At 40.6% G+C, this 25924-nt stretch overlaps 1 protein-coding gene across 6 annotated transcripts in view; it reads left to right on the top strand.

Annotated features, from left to right (window-relative positions):
- The first annotated feature begins 14724 nt into the window (after nucleotides 1-14724).
- The window catches only part of BTBD3 (BTB domain containing 3), a 32821-nt gene continuing 21621 nt past the window's right edge, over nucleotides 14725-25924 (top strand). Inside the window, exons 1-2 of one of the 6 annotated variants that reach the window (XM_055346101.1) lie at nucleotides 14728-14864; nucleotides 15699-15882. Coding sequence is in view for 1 of the 6 variants with exons in the window: in XM_055346076.1 (XP_055202051.1) it covers nucleotides 16306-16417 (112 nt within the window). In the remaining 5 variants the exon portion in view is untranslated. Of the gene's footprint in view, nucleotides 14865-15199; nucleotides 15434-15698; nucleotides 15980-16093; nucleotides 16418-25924 lie in introns of those variants that run through there. The other 5 variants (XM_055346108.1, XM_055346091.1, XM_055346147.1 and 2 more) reach the window with 5 other exon arrangements.

The following is a 25924-nucleotide window of genomic DNA, read 5'->3' on the forward strand; positions in this document are numbered from 1 at the left end:
TTCCAATTTTTTTTCTGAATCCTCAGAAGGCCTGATAGCATGAGACCTCTCATTCCCACATGGCAACTATAGAAAGGGGCTTTCCTTTACAAAGGGGCAAATTTCATAGTCTCTAGCTCACCTTCTTTATTTGTATTGCCTGCCTACCTTTTGCTCAAAAAAGTAAATCAATCTTGAATTCCTTATAAATTTATATTACTAGAACAAAGAAATGAAAACTTATTATGGATTCTGATTAGCATATCCATTATACTTGAAAGGGGCAGCAAATAATTTTATCACTCTTTTCAGACATTTTATTTCAGGGAATGATTTTTTTCTTTAATATTGTTCTGTTAAGTTCTTTTGGACTACCTGTCCAAATAGATAACCTAATGCTGAAATACTGTGAGTTAATGCACCATTTAGGGGTTACATAGATTTCCACTGAATTTTCCACAGTCCTAATGGAAGTACTTATCTGACTTGGTGCCAGTGTGATCTGCTTTGTAGCTGAGAAACCTAGTCCTTTCATTTACCATCCCCACTAATTCCAGTCCACTTTACTCTAAGAAAAGTGTATAATCTGTCTGAAGTCACTCTCAGTATTTTGTGGGCAAATTTCAATGTCCTCTGAGAAGGGTTATATTCTACTCTAACTGTAAATGGTTTGCTTCAGAATTGACTTGGCTAACAATAAAATTCTCAAAATATATGTCTTAGATAAGTAAGTAAATTTACTTACTTATCTTACTTTTTTTTTTTTTTTTTCCGGGCAACAATGTTGGTTTTAATGGCATTAACGTCCAGGAAGTCACACATCAGTTCTTGCTGGCAACTTCCCCCGGGGGTGAGGGGCTGCTGCCTCCCGGCTGGGCTGGGCCCCTCCAGTCTGCTCCACAGCCCTGGAGACTCACCACCAGGCCGCTCGCCTCCTGACCCCCAACCCAGGGGAAGAAAACAATTGCACTGATTGACATACAGATACCCAGCGTCCCGGCCTCCCCAGCACATACCCTGGGGTCTGTCACAGAGCTGGTAAGGGCTTTGGCGTCTGCTCGGTGGTGGTCCAGGGCTGGTAAGTAAATTTACTTACTTACATGTCTTTCAAAACAACCGTCACCTAGCAAAGATAGGGCTGTGCTAGCTCAGCTGCTTTTGGTAAAGATTCTAGAAGAACTCAACTTTTGAGTATTACTCATTTTCAAACATTAGAAAGAGAGAATGAAAGGTACTTAGCTGGTTTTCCATTAAAGGAATAGAGTCTATTAAGGCAAAGAATAGAGACATGAACAATTCAAGCTTAGAATGATACCTACCAGCTCCTTAAAAGAAAAGCTGACTAATCAGTGTCATTCATCCCTATCTTGAAATGTTCCTTGATAGAAGTTTTGTTGTTGTTGTTGTTGTTTTTAATTCTGTGACTTACTACAGCTACCTGTTCACTAATTGTCAGAGGTCTGTATCTTCCTCATCTTTTTAGATGCACCACAGTGACCAACCAGTTCCTGCACCCACCCAAAGTAAGTGCTCAGTAAGTGCCAATCATTGACTTATTCATTCACACAGAGTCTGACTGAATACTCTTCATGCTCCTACTGTGGGTGGGTAAATCCTTTTCATCCATCAAGTCCATCACAATTTCCCATTAACATTCGTGACTTTCTATCATATCCTTCCTTCTCTCTTCAACCCTCCCTCTGTGGCCCAGGATCAGGACTAGGTCATCTCTTACTTGGACTCTTGCAATATCACCCCTATTGTCCTCCCCACCACTGTGATCTTTCTAATACTAAATTCTGAACCTACCACTCTCCTTTAAATTCTTCAAGTGCCCTCCTTTCCCTACAAAATGAGAATGCTTGGGATAACATAAAAGGCCCTTCAGGGATGCTCTAACACCTGCCTACCTGTCTAACTTCATTCCCCATTCCACCTATGATCCTGTTATAAATGTCCAAACATGTTATCTCTTTCAGACTTTCTTTACATAGGCTGTTTCCTTGGCCTGGAATGCATACCTTCTGTCTGAGGTAACTCCCACTCATTCCTCTCAGCTCCAAAGAGCCTTCTCTGAAACTGACCCTCATTTCTCTAAAAGACCTCATTTCATCTGGCATGTACCTCCAATAGAGTATTCCTCACATTGGTATAAAACTCGTTTGGAAGTGTTTCTCACCCCAAGACTGTGAACTCCTCCAAGGGGGGTAGCTGTTTCCATTTTTCTTTGCATCCCTGACACTTGTTACTGACAAGGGAGGTGTGCACAGGGAAGGCACTCAACTCATTTCAACTGAATGTAAAAAAGGACAAAGCTTTCTCAAGACTAGTCATTTCCTTGAAAACATCTTTTGTTCATTCATATATTCATCCACTCATTGGGTGCTTCCTAAAAATGGTCAGACTTTTGTAATGGAAGCCCCCAGAAGGCTTAATAAAAATGAGGCCACTTCTTTTGTCAGGGCTAGAGGCACTGAAAGCCACGTTAACCCACCTCGGAATTCTGCTTAGGGTCAACTTATGCCAATTACTAAAGCCACTATGTAAATATAATAAGAGAAAAATGTACACAATAATTATGGCATCTCTCATGTATACATCACTGAATAGTTTTTGAAGCATATAAGTGTTTGTAAGCTATTTGTCATATTTTAAATTAGAAATATCTGAGGGGAGGTTTGTAGGTTATGATCATCTCCAATTTATTGACAACAGAACTGAGGCTTAGAAAGATTAAATGAGGGCACCTGGGTGGCTCAGTGGCTGAGCAGCTGCCTTTGGCTCAGGTCGTGATGCCAGGGAGCTGGGATCATGTCCCACATCTCAGACTCCCCACAGGGAGCTTTCTTCTCCCTCTGCCTATGTCTCTGCCTCTCTCTCTGTGTGTCTCTCATGAATAAATAAACACATTTTTTTTTTTAAAAAAGAAAGATTAAGTGATTTGTCTACATATACTTTGTGTGACAGACTGCAAACATAGCTTACTCCCTCATTCTTTCCTGTACCCAAGTGTTTGGCTACCAAACTCTGCAGTATCTTGCACACAGACGCTAGCTCTTACTACATGATTTGCTTTGGTCAATGGGATGTCAGCAAACATAATACTGGCCAAGGTTTGAAAAGTCCATGCACAATTTGGCTTTCTTGCTCTTTCTGTCTGTCATCTCCAGGGAAAGCACCTGCCCAGGCTAGCCTGTTGGTCCCAGAGGAAGGAGGAAAACACCTAGAGCAGAGAACAGTCATATCAGTCATCCAAAACATGGCTATATATTCAGCTAACAACTTAGGGACATGAGTGAACCCAGCCAAGGCTAAACTGCCCAGCTCAGCCCAGACTAAACTGCAGTCCTCAGACTCATTAACTAACTACGTGCTTACTGTTTTAAGCCACTGAATTTGGAAGTGGTGTTGTAGAAAGCATTATTGTGATAATTAACCCAGTTAATAAAATTAAAATTAAAACTAGATAAGGGATCCCTGGGTGGCACAGCGGTTTGGCGCCTGCCTTTGGCCCAGGGCGCGATCCTGGAGACCCGGGATCGAGTCCCACGTCGGGCTCCCGGTGCATGGAGCCTGCTTCTCCCTCTGCCTGTGTCTCTGCCTTTCTCTCTCTCATTCTATGTGACTATCATAAATAAATAAAAATAAAAAAAAATAAAACTAGATAAGATAAAGAACAAAATATTCTCACTCTTTACAGACATTGGTAATACTATAAGACATTAGGGACCTGGGTATTGAAGGTTGCACATATCTAACTAAAGAGTACAGATTTCTCTTCATTTACTACGTGTCATTCACTCTGAGGAGTTCTGTAACTTATCAGAGTGTACAGATACTTATGTCATGAATGGCTTGTGATTTTCTGACTTCCAAAGTTTCCTTCTTAGGAGAAAAAAATTTTTAATGAGAAAAAATAATTTAAGATTTATTGATTTATTTTAGGGAGAAAGAACATAAGTGGGAGGGGCAGAGAGAGAGAGAGGGAGATAGAATCTCAAGCAGATTCCACACTGAAAGCAAAGTCTATTGCAAGGCTCAATCTCACAATCTTGAGATCATGACCTGAGCTGAAAGCAAGAATAGGATTCTTAACCGAGTGCACCACCCAGGTGCCCCAAGAGAAAATACTTTTTTTGCACATTATCCCAACCTAAGCTAAATTGTTATCTGAAGACCAGTTGTGACTGGTGAACTGTTGTTACATGAGGGCACTCATTAGATGGAAACTATATATGTAAATTTCTGGGTCAGAAATAGGAAGGATGAAGGGATGGGTGGAGGTCAGTGGGGGATGTTTTTTCCAAGCTCTCTCTGGCTATCAAGTATAATGACCCCAGAAAGAGAGAGAGAGAGAGAGAGAGAGAGAGAGAGAGAGGCAGGACATGAGACATTGGTTGGAATGTGGAATTTGGATGGGATTTGGCCAGTTGGATCAATGCAAGGGGCTGGAAGCAGAGGCAGAGATAATGCTATGAAGCTCAGATAACAAAGACTTTTATAGTGGAACTATAATAGTCCCTCCCTCTTGCGGAGGGAAAACAGAATGGAACATAGCTCTTCAGTTGCCCTGGATTTTGGTAGCATCTAAAGTACTGGGCAAAATCCCTCCTGGGATTTTAATCCCTCTTAAGGGGCTTGGCATCCATGGGACTGATGAAACCACTTGCCACACACCTCATGGGTACCAAACACTAATAAATGGTCAGAAACAAAAATCCAGAAGACAGTCCCTGTGGGCTGAATGGACAATTGAAAATAATTGTGTGGCTCTGAAGTGGATATTAATGCCTTGTATTTATGTAGTTGGGGACAAGTGACAACAAAGCAAATTTCAGGGTTAAAATCAATGTTTAAACCTACAGGCTAGTGATACCAAGAGGTTCAGGTTTCAACTATTAAAATTAAAATTAAAATTTAGTATCTCCATGATGTGATACTGCACCTAAAAGAATGAATTTGATGAAAAAGACAAATTATGTGAATTTTGGCAAGAATAAAAAATGACAAGAATTCTCAAACTACGCTGGGGGGAGTATAATTTGTACAACCACTGTTGGGTGATGTGTACTAGAGTTGAGTGTATGCAAATCCTCTGACCCAGCAATTCTACATATAAGTGTCCAACAAAAACATTTATCTATGTTCATCAAAAGACAAGTATAAGGAAGTTCATAGCATCACTATTTATAATAGGAAAACAATAGAAATGACCAAATGCTCATCAATGATCATATGGATGACTAAACTTTGAAATATTCACACACAGGATATGATACAATGATGAGAATTAACAACCTATAACCACACTTAATAAACTGGATGGAGCTCACACACTTAATATTGAGAAAAAGAAGACCTAAAAGATACATGCCCATGATTCTAGGTCTATAAAGTTCAAAACGGGCAAAATAAATGAATGCTGTCAGAACAAAGGATAGTGTTATTGTGGGGGAAATGGGTAGTAGTGTCTATAAGATGCATGAAATAGGCTTTTGTGATGAGGGTTTGAGTGATGGTTACACAGACGTTTTTAAGTTGGGAAAATTCACTGAGTTTCATACTAGTGATTTGTATGCTTTTTTATGTGTACTGCTTTAATAAAAATTTTAAATCTCAATATTAAACATCAAGTCAAATTAATGATTAAAATTTGGGCCTTTTTTATTTTTTGGGGGGGGGTCTTTTTTTAATAAATAGTGGATACTCTGTCTTCCTAGCTCAGTCAGTAAATTACCATCTCTGAGTTGTAGCGTCCTCATTTACAAATGGGGAAAATGGCATCTGTTCTGTTCATAAGGTTGATTTGAAAATCAAGTGAGTTAGCGGGCATGAAAAGAAACTGTGTAAACTGTAAAAATGTGTACACATGGATGGTATTCTTGTTGGAACAAAGCAAAAGGGGATTTTAATTTTAATTTTCAAGTGATTTTTCACTGTTAAAAAATAATTCCCTTTGACAAATGATAGTAATTTTAAGTGTTTTGGATCAAGTTTTAAAAAGCAGGTTTCTCAATTATATAATGGTCTTTAATGTACCCAGATTGTTGCTTTTGTTTCAGAAAACAGAAAATTACATGATAGCTTGTAAATGGCACGTTCAGTTTCACACACTGAGGATGTTTGAAAAGCAAAAGGTCCACATATAATGTGGGAACTCAAATTTAATGGCATCAAATGATACATAATTTGATTCGTTCAACTACATTTCCAGAAATTAATCACTGAGTGTCAGTATCTTTCCGTCCTTCATCACTTGGTTTGTCAAAAGAAAACTGCCCTTTTTGCCATAGCACTACTAATCACTAATAGTTGGTTCTCTGGATTTAGCATTTCAATCCTGCACTCAGCATCTGAAAACATTTTAAAAGGTCAGATTGCTACTCCCTTATTCAATTTAGTAAAATTTCATGAAACAAAATGAGCTTCCCTTCAATGCCTCCCAACATGCTTAGCAATACCTTTCGAAATCAATGGAAACTTTGTCAGAGTAAAACCTGGGAGTAAAGATTAAAAGAGGACATTGGAAGGCATGACCTATAGCTTCTTCCTTTCTCATTGAAGCTGTCTCTCTAGACCAGAGTGTCTGAACAGTGTCACCACTGAACTTTTAGTATGGCTAATTCCTTGCGCGGTGGAAGGATGCTGTTCTGTACATTGTAAGATGTTTAGCAGCATCCCTCACCTCTAACCGCCTGATGCCAACAGTCCCCTCCCCTCTAAGTGGTAACAACCAAAGATGTCTCCAGCCCCTGCCAAATATCTCCAAGGAGGGAAGTGGGGGGTAAATATTCCTCCAGTGTTCTCCAGATAGATATCTGCTAACAGTTTAGTCTTCAGGTTTCTCCAAGATGCCAACACCTTTATACAAGTTCTCCAAACTTTCTATTTTTTTAAAGACTTTTTATTTATTCATGATAGACAGAGAGAGAGAGAGAGAGAGAGACAGAGACAGAGACAGAGACAAGCAGGCTCCATGCAGGGAGCCCGACGTGGGACTTGATCCCGGGACTCCAGGATCACACCCTGGGCCAAAGGCAGGCGCTAAACTGCTGAGCCACCCAGGGATCCCCTCTTCCAAACTTTCTAGAAGAAGTCTCAGATATATGGTGCCTGGCATCAAGGGTGTGCAAACAGCCTGGTGGTTTGGCAAACTCATGTTGTCTGTCCTGTGCACCATAGTGGGTCACTGTCTGATTCATAGCTCTTTTTTAAAAAAATTATTGATTTACTTATTTGAGAGGGTGGGAGAGAGAATCTCCCACAGACTCCTTGCTGAGTGTGGAGGCAGGGACAGGGCTCCATCTGATAATTCTGAGACCTGAGCTGAAACCAAGAGTCAGATGCTCAACTGGGACTGAACCACCCAGGCGCTCCTAGTATGTGTATTTTTAGAACACAACTTTATTGAGAGTATTGAATTCTGAGAGCATCACAGAGAATAAGAAAACATGGAAAAAGAGGCAATCACTGAAGGAAATGAAGATAATATTCAGGTCTGCCTGGGAAGGGACTGCATGATGGCACTTTGTGTCCCTTTGTACCTGGTGCAAACTGGTTCTGCCCTGCTCTTATTTCCTTACACTTACTGGTGCAAGATGCCTGGCTTATAATTGCCAGCAACTGATATTCTTTGACTTTTTTTCTAGCTACAGAAACATCTTCAGTTTATGAGCAAGGGCTAAATCAAAGTTCAGGGAATAGTTTCCCTGGTAGCAGTCCTCAATCTCTGAAAGACTAGATGGATGGGTAATGATTCCAGCTCTCTTGTCCCTTGATGAATGGGAATTAGTGGATAATGAACCCAGTTCCCTGGACCCTTGACTGGAATATCCCTGAGGCATGTGCTCTGTGTTGGCTCCCCGAGTTTTCCCTGCATGACTAAACTCCAGCCTGTAACTTGGCTGCCTCCCCTTCATTGTTTTACTTTCCCACTTCGCCACCAGTGCTTCCTTGGATCACCTCCAAATAAACTACTTGCACTTGAATCTTGTTTGGAGGTTTGGTTCTAAGGAAAATCAGAGCAAGTGGGTCTGGTGAGATACAGCTTTACCTGTCACATTAGATTCCAGAATATTCCAAATCCACAAAGCTAACCTTGGGAGAATTAGAATCTGTAAGGCTCCCCTAGTCCAAGTTACTTAATCAGAAAGAATATGTTCTCCAGCTTTATGGGGAGTTACACAGTAATAACCCTTTTAAAAAGGGCAAACAGCATAAGTATGTGGTGTTTCCTTAGTCTATTTTTTGCCATTTACTCATGTAAGCACAAAATGTTGCATGGTAATTCAAAGCTCTATGAACTGTAATTTACTCTTATAAGGTTATAATCTAGTAACAAACGATTTATAACGCCTGTTTATAGGGAAAAAGAAAGATTTCCATAAGACTCTGAATCTCCACCAAATGTAACCCCACAGATGGAAATGTACTTGTTCTATTTCTTTTCTTTTTTTTTTTTTTAAATATTTTACTTATTTATTCATGAGAGAGAGAGAGAGGCAGAGACACAGGCAGACAGAGAAGCAGGCTTCATGCAGGGAGCCTGATGTGGGACTTGAACCCGGGAATCCAGGATCACACCTCGAGCCAAAGGCAGGCGCTCAACCGCTGAGCCACCCAGGCGTCCCTTGTTCTATTTCTTAAAACATAGCTTAGTCATATACCCAATTGATAAAATACAATGGCTTTTATTTCATGTGTGGGTTTATAAATCTCTCCATATATAACTCATCAGTGTATCTTCCTCAAAATTTAACCAGAAATGGTTTTATACGATGAACTGGCGAATGGTTTTACATGATAAACTGAGCTATCTATTGTAAAGAAATGTAGTGAACAATGCACGTGTGAATTATAATGTTAAGTGGACATTGAAGCAGCAGGAAATATTTATCAATATTATATGCACATGAACATTTACTTGTTTAATCTTTCTGAAATCAGATTTAGAATTTTGACAAAATATATAGCATTTAAAACCTTTTTTAAACCCAAGATAATGGATGAAGTTTTTTAAGCACACTGCATCTGTTTATTGATCATTTAGTTGATCAAAGATCATATTTATTTTCATTGTTTATCCATACAATTCAAATTTTTAAAAAGGCTTTAAGAGTGTAAAAATGGCTAAACCACAAGGAAAGGTTCAAAAGGACAGATACTAATTAAACTTAGAGAAAGAAAGATTTCATTTACAACAGGTAGAAATATTCAACACTGCAGCCAAGATAGATTAAAAAAACCATTATAGTGTAAGAACAAGTGGAAATGAACAGAATAAAACATGATAGGACTAATTAAATAAAACACTAGACATGGCAGACTGAATGCAGTAAGATCTGTATCCACACTCTGGTAGTGCCCTTCTGCACTGACTCTGGGTTTGCCCATGTGGCTTCCTTTGGCCAGTAAAAGTGTCAACTTGATCTGATCAGAGGCTTGAAAATATGTTTGTGTATTTTTACACCATCTCTGAAGGGCCACCACTGCTCTGAGAACAAATCTGCACTACATAAAATATGAGACCCCAAAGAGCAGAACTGAGTTGATCTAGTTGAGACCATCCTAGACCAACCAGCCTCTGGCCACCCACCAGCTAAATGTGGATGCTTGAGAGAGCTCAAACAAGATTAGCCAAGCCTGGCCCAGACATAGAACAGCATAGCAGACCCACAGACTTGACGGAAAAAACAAAGGTTGTTGTTTTAAAGCCACTAAGTCTTAGAGTGTGTTGTCACTGAGAAATACTAGATATAGCCAGTATATTAGGTACAGATGGTCAGTAATCACTGGAATAGAAAACAACATGGGAAACATTTGTCATGAATGTGGATTAGTTTTATACTTGCAATAGGATATTGGACACAAGAGTTAAACATATCAAATAAATGTAGGCATTATAGAAAGGTTTTATGACCCCACTGTCAGAGGTGATTTCTCTACCAGGACCTTTGCTAAATAAACACAAAGTAAAATATGCAGAACACAAACACAGAAGTGCCACTATCCAAGAAATCTCACCTAGTACTGAGACCAAGGCTGTCCCAGTAAAATAGAACATAAGGTACAGAAATAATTATTTTCATATTCGTATGACTTTACAAAACCTTGCTTAATGAAGTATGTGTTTACATTCTATAAAACTGGATATAATGCTCTGTAGGAGTTCCATTTTCTTTTTTTTTTTTTTAAAGATTTTATTTATTCATGAGAGACACACACACAGAGAGAGAGAGAGACAGAGAGAGACAGAGAGAGAGACAGAGAGAGGGGCAGAGACACAGGCAGAGGGAGAAGCAGGCTCCATGCAGGGAGCCCGCCGTGGGACTCGATCCCGGGTCTCCAGGGTCACACCCTGGGCTGAAGACGGTGCTAAACCTCTGAGCCACCAGGGCTCCCCATGAGTTCCATTTTCAAAGGAAAAACCCTCTGTAACCCAACACTGGATTTGTTGCACCAGTTTTATCATTGCTTAATGCAAAATAATTTATATGCATTTAGTTTTTATGATTATACCCAATATTTTAAATGCCATCCTGATAGAAAGTTTAATATTCAAAAATAAAGGTAAATCCTGTAAAGAATAACCAATATTGTGCCATGTTATTAAATTTTGATTTTTCATGATCAAATATGCTTATAGGAAGAAACATTTATACTGCCATTCTCTCTACTGGGTGATCAACATTCTACTTACGTTACTGAGCAAACTGAATTCATTTGAATAGCATTACTAAAAAAATCATGGAGAGTGCTACATATGAATAGTGCAGAGCTCATTGTGTTTTAAGTCTAATTTTAAAACATTTAATGCTACACACTGGTTAAATTTTCAAGGCAACATTCCAGGGTCTGTAATTAAAAAAAAAAAAAAAAAAATTCTGGCCCAGGATGTATTTTAACTTATTTCACATCTCCTATTATCATCATTATTATTCATCAGATGATAATTAACATTCATGGCTGGAGGCCATTCCTCCCAATTTTTATTAAAACTCTTCCTTTTCTAGTATAGGGTTTTCTTTAATCCCAGATTAATTTACTTCACATTCACCATGGCAAAGCTCCTGAAATGAATATATTCACAAATTCTCAAAATAAAATATCCTGAGTACTTAATGGTTGCTAAAATGCTTGGTATTTTCCCCAAATCACTTGCTTTTGTAAATCCTGGAGTTGGTTTACTCTCACACATGGTGGAATATTTCGTTCTCAGCCAAAAGGAAAAAGGAGGTAACATTATGACAGCACTGGTTACAGGACAAACATGATGGTCATCTTTGTCCTCCTGTGTAATGGTTTCCAACTCAATCATTCCTTGTCTTTTTATGAACCCAAACCCTTACCTTTTGTTATTTTCATTTTAGTTTTTAAGTATTTTCCTCATAAATCTCCATTAGGTCAGGGAAAATTTATCTCTGTTGTTTTGGGTCTTTTTTTTAACTCTAAAGTTAAATTCTCCTTTAAACAAAACAACAGCCTTGACAATAAAGAGAAAACAAAGAGAAAAGGAGCTTTTACATCTGAATGAGTGGTAAAGGTCTTTCCTACCCAGCCATCTCTGACTTTATCCTATAAACTCTGAAGCAAGTGAGTCAGTGGAATGTTCTTTTATTTGATGTTTATCAACTTTGCTCCAAACAGTTTTAAAAGATGCTTGCTGCTCTAACCCTTTGTCTCACACCAAACTGTGCAAAGCTGGATGCCACAGTGGAGGCAGTTTGAGGAGAGTGAGTATTCCCCCATCAAGTTCCTGAACATCCATATCCCTCCAAAGGAGCTTGTCACACCATACCTTAAATTACAAGTATCATTATTCTTTTTTTTTTTTTTTTAGGCTCTTTGATAAATTCCCTGAGGGCAAGAATCTTGCCTAGTACATAGTAAGTGGAATATTTGTAGATTTAATGGAACATTTTGTCCATTTTTTGCATGTTCCCAAAAGCTATGGACCTGCCCCAGAAGGAATTCAATAAATATAGAGTGCTGTATCATGCACTTACTGAGACTGGGAATTATCTCAAAAGTAACTTCTTCTTACATTTCCCCTTTCAGGTAGCAAGTAAAGTGAATTGCATTGATGCTTAAATTGGAATAAAATATACAAATGTGAATTCGTATCCCTGCTTTGCAAGTTTGGTGTTTTAAAACACAGCTAAAGGGTACCTGCGTGGCACAGTCAATGAAGCATCTGACTCTTGATTTCAGCTCAGTCATGATCTCAGGGTCATGAAATGGAGCCCCAGTTGGGTTCTAAACTGAGCATGGAGTCTGCTTAAGACTTCTCTACTACTTCCCCTACCCACTTCCGTGCATGCACAAGCCCAGGCTCTCTCTCTTAAATAACATAAAAGAAAAGTAGAGCTAAAGCCTATTTTACTTAATAGCTCATTTGGAATTTATTTGCAAATAATTAAAATATTCATATGTATCGCTTTTATAGTATGTCCAAGTTAGGAAGACCAAAATTTTCTGTTACCACTTAAATTTTTTTATTAAATCTAATATGATTACCCACTGAACTGAGAAAATATTTTTAAAGTACCAGTATTTTACCTTTTCTCCTCTTTTGGTTTTGCCTCTGCTATTCATCCACAAGTAATAGTAGTTGCCATTCATTCACACCCTAAAGTACGCTGCCTGTTTACCTACTTTTAATTTTTCATAACCTCACAACTTACAAATTAGAATCTGTTTTTCAAATTCAGAAGGTAATCAACTTATGTGACCTTCATCAACTTGCAAGGTATATCAATCAGTGTCCTCCAGAAAAAAAGAACCAACATCTGTCAATCTACCTACCTACCTATCAAAAGAGAAACTTAGAGATTCATTTTAAAGAATTGACTCACATGATTTTGGAAGCTGGAGAGTCCAAAATCTGGAGGGTGGGCCGGCACACTGGAGATCCAAAGAATTGTACCTCAAGTCCAAAGGCAGAATGAATTACTTCTTACTCAGGGGAAATCAGTCTTTTTCTCTTAGGGCCTTCAACTGATTATATGAGGCCCACCCACATTATGGAAGGCAATCTGCTTCACTCAAAGTCCACAGATTTAAATGTTAATCTTACCTTGAAAAGATACCTTCATGGAAATATCTAGAATATGTTTGATGAAATGTCCTGAGGGCTTTGGCATAGCCCAATTGACACATTAAAATTAACTATCATGAATCCATATTACAGATGAGCACAGTAAGACTCAGAGAAATTAGTAATTTGCACAGTATCAGACAGTCTGTTATACAACATTTGGGTTTTTTTTTTTTTGTTTGTTTTCCAAAGGCCATTTGTCTTTACATATATACATACACATATAGACACACATATAATGTCTCAAATTTAAGTTTCTCAATTGAGTAGAAGTAAGTAAATTCTATCAGGGCTCTTAAAAGAGACATTTAGCTCTGTATTTTATTTTATTTATTTATTTTTTTAAAGAGATCTTATTTATTTGTTCATGATAGACATAGAGAGGGAGAGAGAGAGAGGCAGAGGGAAAAGCAGGCTCCATGCACCGGGAGCCGGATGCGGGACTCGATCCCGGGACTCCAGGATCACGCCCTGAGCCGAAGGCAAGCGCTAAACCGCTGAGCCACCCAGGGATCCCCCGTAGCTTTGTATTTTAGAGGTCTAGTTCATCCACTAATAAATGCTTACCATAGATGATGATCTGATCCAATGAAGTTGGAATCTGTTACTATAAACAGCTCTGCACACTCAAAAACGCAGTGACAAAAGCTAAAGAATTCTCCTATCCTTCACAATCCTTGAAAACTTTTCCATGCTTTCCATTCCTGATGCCAACACTGGAGTTTAAGACTCTACCACTTCCAGCCAGAAAACAAATATTGTACGCCTCTAGTCTTTGTATTTCTAAATTCTGCATTTAATCAAGAGCCTACCAACACTGCCCAGCCCAACCCCACCCCCCACCCCCGTCTGTAACGCTTTTTAATCAAGAACTGAAAAAAGGTAAAATTTTGAGGTTGAGCATTAAAAATAACTTCCAGATGAGCTTCAACTACCCTTCCAGCCATCGTTTTTGCCCTTCACTATGAACAATATACACTCAAGCTAAACTTGTCCCCGTAGAGTTGGTGCGTGCATACTTTTTGGTTTTTGCAGCTTATTCCTTCCTGTTGACCTTCCTCTCCAGGTGAACTTCTGACGCCAGTTCTTACTCTTCCAGGGTTCTCAGTGAGGTTCTCGGCATCAACCCAGCCCCGCAGCAACTCTCCTTCCCCAGACCGCTTACGACCGCAGGGCACTCACTCCCCTTATCTGTTCCAGGAGAAGGATGCAGCCCGCGCAGGAGAGGACTCTCAAGCCAATGGTTTCCCATTACTGGAGAACGCCCTGGATCCTGAACAAAGGCTCTGCTAAAGTAGGTGCTCAATAAATGTCGGACACAGTGATTGAAGGAGCGAGACACGAGGGAAAGAAAACCTGCGGTCTGTGGAACAAGGCTGAAGCTGCCTCTCAGGGACGGGGAACCCTAGGCCTCGCCCCCACCTCACTCGCGCTCCCGGGTCTAGGGTCAGGGGCCAGCCCGCAGCCGGACTCTAGGAAGGGACGGGCACTGCGCATGCCCGAATCCTAGGCGGCCTTCGGGGCGCGCGGCCCGCCTGGCCCCGCCCCCTCCGGCCCGCGCGCGCGCGGCCCGCCTGGCCCCGCCCCCTCCGGCCCCGGGCGCGCGGCCTGCTTGGCGCGGCCCCGCGGAGCGTGCCCTGCGTGCGGGTGCCCGCCGAGCCCGCCGGGCGCTGCATCCCCGAGTGCCCGGGCCGGGGCCTGCGGAGTGGGCGCCGGACCCGGGCGGCGGGCGGCGGGCGGCGGGCGGCGCAGGCTGCGGCGACGCCGGAGGTGACGAAGAGCGCGGACGGTGAGTGAGGGCGCCGCGGGGGAGCTGGCGGGCGCCTCCGCGCGTGCGCAGCACCGGCCCGCCGGCCAGGGGCGCGCTCCGGACCGCGGGCCGAGGGTGCCGAGCGCGGCGGGGCCGGGACGGGGCTGCGGGGCCGCCGGGATGCTCCGCCTGGGGCGGGCTTCCCGACGGGGTCCGGGCGCCGGGGCGCCGGGGCGGGGGGCAGGGCCGCTGCGGCCGAGGGGCGCCGGGGCGGGGCGAGGCGGGTGCAGCCGGCCGCCCGCCCAGTGCGCGGCCGCGGAGGCGCGAGGTCCGGGAGGGGGCGCGGCCGGGGGCCCGGGCGCCGCGCAGGTGGCGGGGGCCGCGCCCCGGGGCCGGGAAGGCGCGTGCAGACGGCAGCGAACTTGCCTGAGTAACTTTACTGGGGCGCTGCCAGCGGGGCCCGGGTTCGGGCTCCGGGGACCCACAGCCGCCCCTCCCGCCCGGTCGAGTGAGGATGGGCTTGCTGGGCTTGGCTTTCCCCTGGTCCTGGAGCTCGGCCTTCCAAGCCCAGGCACCATTCGGGGGCCCTTCGCTCTTGAAGTAGGAGTGTAAGTTTGGTGTTAGGGCGGGAAGGATGTTCGCCATCTCGGGAAGAAAAGGGTCCTGCTGCCTGGTCTTCTTATCTCCAAGAAAGTATTGTGAGAGCACGCCCGGGATTCCTATTTGTCGCGAAGCCTATTGTCCTGTGTGTGCTTGGAGAGAGCCAGCTAATTCTGTCATTAGCCTTAAAAAGACAAAGGAAGACAACTGTGCTTTATTTCCTTTCTCTTTTTTTTTCTTTTCTTTTCTTTTTTCTTTTTTCTTTTTTTTTAGAAAATACTCTAGCACCTCACCAAATCGCGGACTGCAGTAGTTCCCAAAATCGGCTGCGGAAGAGAACCAGACCGGAGAGTCTTAAAAGCCTAAGCTGCACTAGCACCCCAGACCAGTTAGACACACTGTACAGATCCCTGGGTGTTTCCAGTTTGCAGCAGAGTTTGGGGACCTGTGATTTAATGTAAGGAAGTCAAGATTTCGATTTTACCAAGTAGCATTCAGTTTCTGATGGAGATAAAAGTCAAGCTTCATTTCCCATAGACGGGAACTGACAAAGGGTAGTCTGTTTCCCACCCCGGAGGGAGGGAGGGAGGGAGGGAGGGAGGGAGGGAGGCGGCTAATGGTTCGAATTTAGACTTGACTATAATGGGACTCTAGCGTCTAGGTTATTGTTCTCACTCATGTTTTTGGGTTTCCTTTGGGGTTACTCAGCCCTCCTCTAACCCCTGTCCCAGCGGAGCAGTTTTCGTGGTCTTTTAGCCTCACCCCCCAACCCCCTTTTCTTTTCCCTCTCCCCATCCCCTTCTTTTAACCATCCCCCAACCTCTGGGAGGACTCCCCTCCCCCAGGCTGTACTGGCTCGGAAGGGTTACTGCGGGTTCCCATGGCAACGATTACTCCAGGGGAAGTGGGCGGGTCCTCCTACCTTTGGGATTCGGAGTGGGACTCTTCTGAAGAATTTGAATCACCCTTTTCAGTTCTTGGCCTCAGCTCAGGTAAGGGTGATCTCATACTAGTTCCAGTTTTTCTTTCTAAGTAATTACAGAATTATTAATGCTGTTGTATGGGGTGATGCTGCCAGCAGCTATGAGGACTATTCATTCTTCCAGTCGTTGCACCGAGAACTTGTTTAACAAAGTTTCAAACTGTGGTGGAAACGATATTTTTTGAAACCGTTTTCCTTTGGGGGGGGGCACACAAACTTAAGAATTGTATATATTCTTCAAAGTCCTAAGAGCTCTTATATTTCAGAAATTTTCTAAGTGAAATAGAATCTTACAGCCATGCAATAATCTTGTGGCAGTTTGTGGGCACCCCCCCCCCCCCGCCAAAGTCATTATCAGTCTTTACATTTTTTTTTTTAAGATTTTATTTATTTATTTGATAGAGAGAGAGAGAGAGGCAGAGACACAGGCAGAGGGAGAAGCAGGCTCCATGCACCGGGAGCCCGACCTGGGACCTGATCCCGGGTCTCCAGGATCACACCCTGGGTCAAAGGCAGGCCCTGAACCGCTGAGCCACCCAGGGATCCCTTAAAATTGTTTTATTCCTTGAAGGTGCTTTGCCTTGATTTGATTCTTTACAAAAAGTTAAACGCTTGTAGTGTTCTACTTTAAGGCATAGTTTGTCTACAGATTCACCCACTCTTTCCCTTTCCTGGCACACAAAGATAATTTTTTTAAATGTTCATGGTTATGCTCAGAACAGGAATTCTATAGCCATCTAAATCCAGTTTGCCTTGCAAGGAACTGTTAAAACAGTTCTGAACAAAGTACAGAAGTATATTGTTTCCGTGTCTTAGGCTTTTTTCCTTTTCGAAACTTTTCAAACTTTATTGTGTAAATAATAATCAGAATTCAGTCCATCAATTCCAAAATGTTTTTAGTAGACCAGGGATTCTAAGCATGCATTGGGAGTTGAAGAGGTTTTTCTCTTGCAGCTATCACCTATCTTGGGTGCTAATTAAGTATGCAGTAGCTGGACTATCAAGCAAATTCTGAAAGGATTTTTTTTTCCCATTTTACTCTGAGAAAATGATGGAAATCCCTCTCAGTTGATGGATGCTGTAGTTCAACAGCAGTGCTCTGCTGCTAAGATAGTAACCTCTCACCTAATCTTTTTTCCATCATGTTTCAAAACGAAGCCTTCAAACATACATTTGAAAGGATCTGTTGTTTCTATGGTTTCTAAACATTTTAAAATAAAATATCCTCCCTTGTTGTAGATATTTAGGGAATGATCAAAGAAATCACAATCACATCATCAGAAATAAACTATTCATGAGATGGTGTGCTTCCCCTTGTCCCTTTTTATTTATCTGAATATTTTTAAACAAAATTGGCAATTTTAGTTTCATTTGTAGTTTTAAATACTGTGCTTTCATTTAATATACCATAGACGTTTTCTACACTTTTAAATCTTTGTAAGATTTTTTTTTTAAATTTTGCTTTTTATTTTAAGGGGGAGGGGAGAGGCATAGAGGTTGCTAGAGAGGGAGAAGCTGACTGACTCCCTGCTGAGCAGAGAGCCTAATGTGGGTCTTGATCCCAGGACCCAGAGATCCTGACCTGAACTAAAGGCAGATGTTTAACCAGCTGAGCCACCCAGGCGCCACTGAATGTAAGATTTTTTAATGATTGATATACCAAGGTTTGAGTAGTTTTCTGTTGTTTGATATATTTTCATTTTTAGTGGTTGAAAATTTGGCACTAAATGCTGGTTCCAAATTCTACTAGTTCTTTGATTGTGTTTGCTTTATCCGTGGAATCAGGGTAATAATAATAATAATGGTGTCTGCAACAATAGAGTTTTGGAAAGATGTAATGAACCGAATGAAGACAGCCTTCAACAGAGTCCGGCAAAGGAGGTAGGCTCAAGTAAGAGCGGACTCACAGGCAGTGCTAGAATAAATGCCTATGCCTGAAAGTCTTGGTGTCTTAGACTTGCTTAGGCTAGGTTTATAGCAGAATTCCTGGGGCAGAGTTGAACTCTTTTATGGTTCCTGAGGCACGTTGCCAAACTGCTTATGCCAAGACACATTGATTCCCTTATGCACCTAATGATTTCCTCACTGTGTCAGCATTCCAGTGTTTAATCCTTCCTAATTTTCTATAAAAATGTGATCTTATTTTAACTTAAAGTCTTTGGTAACTAGTGGAATTCGTGATTTGCTTCTTGTTTTAACTCCTGAAAGGAGTTTGTTTGGGTACTTTGCTCCCTTTATTCTTAATTGATGATTTTTTTTTAATGATTTTGAATAGTTCTATATAAAGAGTATTAATACCTTTATCATATTTGCAGTGTTTCACCCCCCCCCCACAGCTTGTTACTTTTACTTAATGGTGTTTTCCAAACAGCAAAATAGTTTTACTTTTATGTAGTCAAGCTTTATTTTTTCCTTTATGATTTTTCTTTGTAAACATTTATGTTTAAAAGTTTTATGTTACATTTACCTCATTATGTTACATTTACCTTAATGTAACAAATTTTGAAAATAGATTTTTACAATTAAGTATGTACTAATGTTTTGATGTGAATTGTCTTAGACCATCTCTTCTTCACCAGCTAGTCAATTCTACCAACACCATTAGTTAAAGTGTCCATCTTTTCCTCATTGTTTTTGATCTTTTCTTTTATTACATGTTAAGATCTTGACTAGTTTTGGGTTTGCTTCTCTTTTAGGTCTAATCTATGTGTTGATCTCTAAACTTAACGCCAACTCTTTTAAATTGTAGATTTAGATTAGGTAGAAATATCTGGTAGAGCAAGTCACAATTTTCTTTGGAAAATCAGAATTACATTCATCTGTCCTTTCAGATAAACATTATCTTACTCTCTCTTTTTTTTTTATCTTACTATCTTTAAACTAATACATGTACATAGTTTAAGAGTACTAAAAGGCTTACTGTAAAATAAATGGCCCCTTGCCCCTTTCTCCCCTACCACCCCCAATCTCCTGAGTCTCCCTCTCCCCCCAGCCTTTTTTCACTGTTTACTGTTTCTTCCCAGTCGTTCATTGGAGCCTTTTGTAGGGTCTTTCCTCTTGGGCTGGTCAGAGAGTGTGGACTTCTGCATCCTGAGCTGTCGAAAGGATCTAGCTGCCAGGGTTCCCTGAGGCATCTGGCAGGAGTCTCAGCATCCTCTTTCTATAGAGCCACTTTGGGGAAGGTTCCTGTGCTCTCACAGCCTGAAGACTTAATTGTTTTATCTGCTCTCTTATCAATTAGTCTCCAGTCCTGCTGAGCTCTGGCCCTGATGGCCAGTTGGAAGAGCATCCAGGGATAGGACTTCCTAAACAGCCTTTACTAACCTTATTTTAACCTGCCACCCTTTCATCTCCTTTTACTCCCTCAGTTTGTGAGTAACCTGGAGCATTTCACTCTTTTAGGTGGGCTACGTAGCTGCTTTCCACTTTCCTGCTTTTGTTACAGTTTTCCGTTACAGTTTTCCACTACAGTTATGTGCATTCTTGTTCTTTGGCAAGGACTGTCATTTACATGGAGTAAGTGTCCTTTAAGGGACAATACAGGTTATCCAGATTTCTAACTCTCCTGGAAGAGGCTTTGTTTGTTTTACATTTTGTTTTTTGTATAAGCCCTAATATTTCTTGTTAGGGTTCTTCTTTGGTATTTTGTTGTTGCTGTTGCTGTTGTGATGGGTTCTTCAAACTGGTTACTGCTAGTATAAGATAGTTGTTGATTTTTGTGTATTTATTTAATAGCTGGCTTTTACTCTAAGAGCTTTTACTCCAAGCGCAGTTTGTTCTCTTGGGTTTCCCGGTTATATTAAATCAGTTGCCAATAACACTTGTTTCTACTTTTTTCTAATATACCTTTTATTTTGGTTTAACGGCATGCTGCACTAATGTTAACGTTCTAGAACATTACAAAATGTTTCTAGAACGTTATCAAATAGTAATGGTCATAATGTGCAAACTTGTGTTCTTTATTCTAATAGGAAAAACAGTGGTGTGATATGGGTTTTTGGTTTATCATAATTCCTAATCAGGACAAAATCTGTATTTTTAATTTCCAATTTACCTTGAGGCTGTTTTGTTAAGGGATGGGAATTAAATATTTAACAAATTACTGTTAGCATTTATAGTTTATCACTTTCTTAACTGTATTTCTTAACAGATCAGCTGATTCAATTTTTTTTTAATTTTTATTTATTTATGATAGTCACAGAGAGAGAGAGAGAGAGAGGCAGAGACATAGGCAGAGGGAGAAGCTGGCTCCATGCACCAGGAGCCCGATGTGGGATTCGATCCTGGGTCTCCAGGATCACGCCCTGGGCCAAAGGCAGGCGCTAAACCGCTGCGCCACCGAGGGATCCCAGATCAGCTGATTCAAATCCCAAATGTTAAATTGGAATAAATCCTTTCTTTTGGATAATTCTTTAGGAAAACATTCAGTTCACATGCACATTGAAATACAACATCATATTCAATCCATAATTATCTTCTGGGGTGAGGTGGGATACAGTCACTAGGACCTTTTTTTTAGAAAAAGAAGATACTTCAAGTTGCTAAATCTGCAGTCATTTCCCATCTTTACGTATTGGCAACATTGATATAATTGGTCGTCATTCCCTCTTTTTTGACATAAGTCACTTGGTTGTGAGAACACCATATGCTGCTTTTCCTCCTGTACTTCTGCATCACTGATTCACTTTTTCAGTCATTTTTTAAAATTTGCACTGTTTTTTTTCTCACCAACCTATTAATTTGGAATGCTTCAGGGCTCAGTTCCTGTAGGACTCTTGTCTCAAACAGTTATAAGGCTTTAATAAAATACCGTGTAGCTCTGTAAGACTCCCAGATGTGTATTTCCAGCTGGAGTAGTGAGTGCCCTGAAACTTCTGAAGTACATATCAACTACTTTTTTGACTTCTTAAAACTTGAATACGTAAAAGATAACTCAAATTTAACAGGATTAAAAGTGATTTATTTTTATATTTTTCTATAAACCTGCTCTTCCTGAATCCTGCCCCATTTTGGTGGGTGGAAGTTCCATTTCTCTCAGGGTATTCAAGCTAAAACTCGTGGAATTATTCCTTACTCTTTTCTCTCCACATCAAAGCTGTCAGCAAATCCTGTTCCTGTAGCTTCAAAATGTATCCAGAATCCTGTTGTCCATATAAATTCAGGAGCTTAACCCTTTCCCCACCTCTGTTACTACTCACATCCTGTCCCTAGTTTCCAGTACCTCTTGACTGCGTTATTACAGTCGCCCCTCTGGTCTCCTTCCCTAGCTTCCTTTTAATATATTGTCAGCATAACAACCAGATCTTTTTAAAACAGAAGTCAGAAAAAAATAAATAAATAAAAAATAAAATAAAACAAGTCAGGTTACATTAAAACCATCCTATGGCTTTCTATCTTAGAAATAAAAGTCCAGTTCCTCATAATGATTCATGAAGCCCAATACAATCTGGCTACCACTAAGTCTGCCCTGTTTCCCACTTCCATTCCTCTCCTGCTCTCCATTGCAGTCATCTTTACCTTCTTGTTGATCCTGAAATAAATTAGGCACATTCCCACTTTCAAGTCTTTGTGTTGGGTTTTCCCTCTGCCTGTAGAATCTTCTCCGCAGATGTAGTCATGGCCAATTTCCTTACCTCCTTCCAGTCTTCACTAAAATATCACCTGGTCATTGAGGTCTGCCCTGTTTTTAACTGCAAGGTATGTCTTGTATCCCTTTTGCAGTGCTCTGCATTTTCTTTTTATGTGACAGATATCTGTTATCTTCTAAAATGCTGACTGATTGATTGATGATTACTTGTCTTTTTCCCCACCCCTGCTAGGCTGTAAGTTCTGTGTGGGCAAATATATTTTATGTCTCTTCATTAACGTGTCCCACGTATATTTGTGCCTGGTACGTAGAAAGTGTCCAGTAAATATTTTTTGAATGAATGAATGCAGTCAGCCTTCTCTTTTTTTTTTTCTTTTTCAATGTATTTCTTATAAAGTAGCATAGTCTTTGACATCAGTGGGTCCAACATTAATGATAGAGCATTCTACCACAAGGGAGAAGTTCCAGAACATGTATGATTTAGAGTGGATATAATAACTCATAGACTGGTTATGAGGATTAAGGCGGAGGCTGTGAAGTGCTCAGTTGTGCCAATGTGTAGGGACAAGTCGCTTAACTGTCAGAAAAACCTAGCCAACTGCCTTGATTCACATTTGAATGGTGTGAATTACATTCTAGACCTGCTTTTTGGATTTCAGCTTTAAACCAAGGGGGAATAGTAGCCTCACTTTGGTAACTTTTCAAAACACGTGTCTGAGCTCCCTGGTAAATATCAGTGATACACTGTTACTATATTTGTTTTTTTTTAACCAGTCTCTTAAAATGGAATGTAACCATTTGTTTTCTTCTTGTGCTTTCTTGCTTTTCAAGGCCTCTCTCCATCTCTTATATCCCCTTTAAACTTTTTTCCTCTGAGGTTGAAATAGTTCCTTTACAAAGTGATTTTGAAATCACTGAGAGCCACAGAGAAGCACATCGATTAAACATGGTACTAAATCCACAAAATCAAAGCATTCTCAGTCCTTTACCTTCAGCTACCCAGACTGCAGTCAGTTGCAGTCACCCTTACAGTAATTCTTACAGCAGTCCTTAGAGCAGTCATTTTAGAGTTTTGCTTACGGTGTTTCTAGAGTGTCCTTTTATGTCATTAAAATTGGAGAGTATTTCAAAAGTATCAGACATCCTTCTCTTTTGATAGAGATCTGTATGGTTTGTCTCATTGTAGTTGCCATGCAAATAAGTGATTTCATGTGCAAGAAAAAAGATGATTTTTTAGAGATCATATAAGCAACTAAAGAATAGACAATAAACCAAAGTGTATGTATTTCTAGAAATGCATAAATCCAATAGCTGTTACCTAAACACAAAATTTGTGAAACTTTTCTTCAGTTTGTTTTCTTTTCCTCTAGGCACATCTAGTTCCTTATTTTTTACCTACTGAATTTTTCTATAGTAGTATATGAACAAGAGCAATCCCTATATTCAGTTAGAGGATGTAAATGGTTTAGCCATGATTACCATAGACGTGAGAAATTTCTGAAGGACCACTGTTTTGAATGCACCTGCCTGATAAGTTTGCTCTGCCTTTGAAATTCAGATTAGCATTACATCTGGGTTTTGTTATTGTGAAGATTCATTCTTTTCAAATATCATTGGTAATAATTTATTTTATTTAACCCCAAACAGTTTTTTTGGACAAGTCTGAATGGAAAGCCTTGACCTGACTTGCTGTTGCTGAATCACAAAGTAACCCTTAGTTTAAGCTATTAATTGATAGCCCACCTGGAAAATATACCTTATTTTTATGGTTCTACATTTGGTTTGGGACATACATAGTAATTGGTTTATTTGTAAAGTTTTTTTTTTTTTTTTAATTCCCATCTTTTTATATCCATCCAGTTTTTTTGGAAGTGGTGATATTGCCTACCCAGCACCAGCAAACATACCTACTCTGGTGAGGAACTAATTTTGGTCTTCAGTCATTATACTTTAGGTCTCTGGATAGACAAGGGATTACCAAGGCTCCCACCTATTTTCACATCTCTGTTCATGGAAAATGTAGTAAAAAGACTAGTTGTAATAATCAAACTACACTTAGATGTATTATTGGAGGGCTTTTTGGGGAATGATCTACATTCCTAGAAAGTCTGGAAAATGGTATAATTTTTAATTAGCATTATAGCAGGCTTCTCTTCCCTAAATAATCTTATTGTCCTCATTAAAATGGTGAGAAGCTACCCAGAAGCACCTCCTGCTCAAGATGTAAGTTCAGGCTGTTGTTAGCTGTTGCTTCCTCTTGTGTAGCCCCCCCCCAACCCCCGCCTCCCCTCCCCTCCACGTAGGACACCCTTTCTGGCAGGGGTGCATCCCTGAGCACTCCCTCCTTTGCCATGGTTTCTTCTTTCTCCGTTTCTTGGGGCCTTAGGAGACAGGGTGGGTAAGTGCTGGAAGCTGGCACACTTCTGTTGGAGAGACTGTGGGCAGTCACTGGTCCCTGCTCTCTGCCTGCGCCCCCCCCCCCCCACACACACACCTCTCCCCTAGGGCGTCTCAGCATATCTGTCAAGAAATGTAGAATTTTGTTAAGTTGAATTAGTGGATTTTCTAGCTAACTTAATACTACTATTCAACAGTATCTTTGTGGGACCTATGGGATCAGCCCATGCTTACCTGCAATTCTGGGTTATTTTATCTACTTTCTCTTGTCAGTGCCATGAAAGACTCCTCAAAATGCAGAATTTGATCCAGAATTCTTGTTAGCATACAGCTGCTGGCAGGTACTCAGAATCATCACCAGGCAGTGATATACTCTATACGAGGTTGGGTGCCGGTTCGGGATGTCAGTATATAATGGTGTCTGACTTGAGTTATAGGAAAACCAGATGCTCAAGTTTGTGACAACTTGTATTTTGATATTACTGTCTTTGTATAATAACATAATTATTGGGTATAAAGTAATTATGAGGATTACAATTCTACCAACATACACAACCTCTGAAATCCTTTTATGAGTGAAGCTAAGAAAGTGTTTGAACACCAAGTCTTTAGTAAAAGGTTTCTGTTTTTTTTTTTTTTTTTAAGATTTTATTTTTAAGTAATCTCTACACCCAAAGTGAGGCTCAAACTCACAACCCTAACATCAAGTTCCATGTTCCACCAACTCAGCCAGCCAGACACACCAGTAAAGGCTATTTTTAAATGAAAAATTACTGCTGGTAGATGAAATATTTCCCTTGGACTTCAGCAAAGTCCTAACTTGAACTTTATTTCCAACAAAGCATCTTTTACTACTTAGTATGTTACAAAGATTATTGGCATTATATAAAACCAAACACTGTACTATATATAAATAATACAAAGGTAGATATTAAATTAGTGTGAGAGAAGCAAGTTTTAACCAGACACATTTAACCAGACAAATGTGTCTGTCTTTAAATGAAAGAAAATGGGGATCCCTGGGTGGCGCAGCGGTTTGGCGCCTGCCTTTGGCCCAGGGCGTGATCCTGGAGATCCGGGATCAAATCCCACGTCGGGCTCCCGGCGCATGGAACCTGCTTCTCCCTCTGCCTGTGTCTCTGCCTCTCTCTCTCTGTGTGACTATCATAAATAAATAAAAATTAAAAAAAAAATAAATGAAAGAAAATGAACAGTAAATTCTCTTCACGTTGGCAGCAATGCTTACCTTGGGGGGACAGCAGAGGCTGCTACTTCTGATTCTCCTAAGGAAACCTGGAAAAGCATACCATCAGGAAGATGTCCTATCAATGTCTTTCTTACTGTTAAAACTTATGTGAAGTTTCTAAGGGCATTTTTTTTTTTTAACTAAAAATCCATTTAAACTTTTAAAGTCTTCCAAGAAGGTATGAACTGATAAATCTTGCTCTCATGTCGTGTGAATTTTGTGAGGTTGGGGCAAAGATAAGGTGCCAAACAGGGTCATAGAACAGACAATATTAGTTCTTTGCTGTT

This window comes from Nyctereutes procyonoides, unplaced genomic scaffold (genome assembly GCF_905146905.1).
Source record: "Nyctereutes procyonoides isolate TBG_1078 unplaced genomic scaffold, NYPRO_anot_genome, whole genome shotgun sequence".
Taxonomy (NCBI): Eukaryota; Metazoa; Chordata; class Mammalia; order Carnivora; family Canidae; genus Nyctereutes; species Nyctereutes procyonoides.